The sequence below is a fragment of the Echinops telfairi genome, unplaced genomic scaffold, assembly GCF_000313985.2.
Source record: "Echinops telfairi isolate 266 unplaced genomic scaffold, ASM31398v2 ScPeMD7_4;HRSCAF=17, whole genome shotgun sequence".
NCBI classification, from domain to species: domain Eukaryota; kingdom Metazoa; phylum Chordata; class Mammalia; order Afrosoricida; family Tenrecidae; genus Echinops; species Echinops telfairi.
In genome coordinates, this window is record NW_022103900.1 from 5,365,751 (window position 1) to 5,367,630 (window position 1,880).

The 1,880-nt window shown below is 39.7% G+C and overlaps 1 protein-coding gene across 1 annotated transcript in view; it reads left to right on the plus strand.

The window, feature by feature from the left end:
• Nucleotides 1-1,880, plus strand: part of ABCB11 (ATP binding cassette subfamily B member 11) — a 116,092-nt gene that overhangs the window by 38,607 nt on the left and 75,605 nt on the right. Inside the window, 2 exon segments of the mRNA XM_045299935.1 lie at nt 603-758; nt 1,524-1,695. Coding sequence (XP_045155870.1) covers nt 603-758; nt 1,524-1,695 — 328 coding nt within the window.

Below are 1,880 nucleotides of genomic sequence, written 5' to 3' on the forward strand. Positions count from 1 at the left end.
AATTCTAGGAAGTTAGTGTTTCTTGTAAAGAGAAACCAGGGGAAGTTGCAATGACTGTCTTGCTTAGCTTTGGTTGGGGGCCATCTGCAAGAGGATTCTCTGCTTATGTCATAATGTTTGCCTCCCTTTCCCTGAAGATCATTGACCAACACCCTGAAAACTGTCCTGAATACTTGTAAGGGGACCTTTAAGGGAGAAAGTCCCTCAGCTACTGGGCCTCAGAGACTTAGCATATACACTTGACTATAAACCAACCCGAATATTAGTCAAGGCACCTAATTTTACCTCAAAAACTGCATACAAAATGTGCTGCAAAAATTGGCTTATATGCGAGTACAAATGGTACATTGCACATGAGCTAAGTGAAGCTTAAGCCAAAATATCCTGGGGTTTCTTGAGCATCAGCGACGGATCCAAATCTAGAGTTTCCTGCTTCCATGCCCACAGTTGATATGGGAGCAAGTCCAGAACTAGCACTTTGCCTCTCAAGAAGGGGCGTTTTGTGAATTCTTTATTTTTCTCAACTATTGCTTTGAAATAATTTTCTTATTAAAAGGGAAGAAGGAATTAATAAATACACATTTTTAACATCGCCATGCTAGAAATGTCTTGCTCCATTTCCAGATATGCCTTTGGGTCATTGCTGCAGCTCATCAGATACAGAAAATGAGGAAGATTTACTTTAGGAGAGTAATGAGGATGGAAATTGGATGGTTTGACTGCAATTCTGTGGGAGAGCTCAATACGAGAATCTCTGAGTAAGTACTGGTAGAACAATGTTTCCATGTATAGGTGACTTTTCCATGATTAAGTCTTTTTTTCCCAATGAAATAACAATGGTAAATACATTGCCATTTGTTTTTGGTATATTTTGTCCCTTAAATTGGATTTTTACAAGTAGTATGAATAATTCCTCATTAAATATTATCACTGTGTGATGCGATATTAGGGAAGTAACTTTCTCATAAAGATGTGACATTCAAATTCAGAGTGTGGCTTCAAAATTTCTGCTTTTAACCACTCCCCTCATCTGCCACTAAGCAGAATGAAAAACACATAACACAGCAATTACACTTCTATGGAAACACAGGAAGAAAGTATTTATTCTTCCTGAGGCATTAGACAATTTTTTATGAACTAGATGTTATATGAGCAGACTTTTAGACTGGAAGAATTTAGTAGATATGAAGAGGGGCAAGGGGCCATTCAGGACAGGACAAGAATATTAGCGATACAAAGAAGAATAAGACAAATAAGATGATACCCCAAAGTCTTATCAAGATCTAGGTGGAGAAAGTTGGTAAATCAGGGTTAGGGAAAAACTTATCTAGCTATAAGGAAAGTGGCTTGATCATCTCTCAAGGTGCAGCACATTTTTTTCTCAGGTGAGTGGCACTTGTGTTACCTGAGAACAACGGAATACAGAGATCAGAGTGTGTAGAAGAACATGATTGAGATTTCTTAGAAAGATATCTGAATTGACCAAATTCAGTTTTGATGATCAATGTCATTCTTATTTCTAGTGATATTAATAAAATCAACGACGCCATTGCTGACCAAATCGCCCGTTTCATTCAGTACATGACCACCTGCATCTGCGGGTTACTCCTGGGGTTTACCAAGGGCTGGAAGTTGACCTTGGTTATTATTTCGATCAGCCCTCTCATTGGGCTTGGAGCAGCTGTCATTGGTCTGGTAAGAACGTCTTCTTGCATCTCTCCCTCAAAGGTGTTTATTTGCATGGAGGTGGTTGCTAGGAGCCATTGAGTCCTTCTGGCTCCTAACGACCTTAAGCACCCCAGAAGAAAACACTGCCCGATCCTGTGCCAGTCTCACACGCTTTGTAATGTTTGAGCCCATTGTTGTAGCCCCTGTGTCAA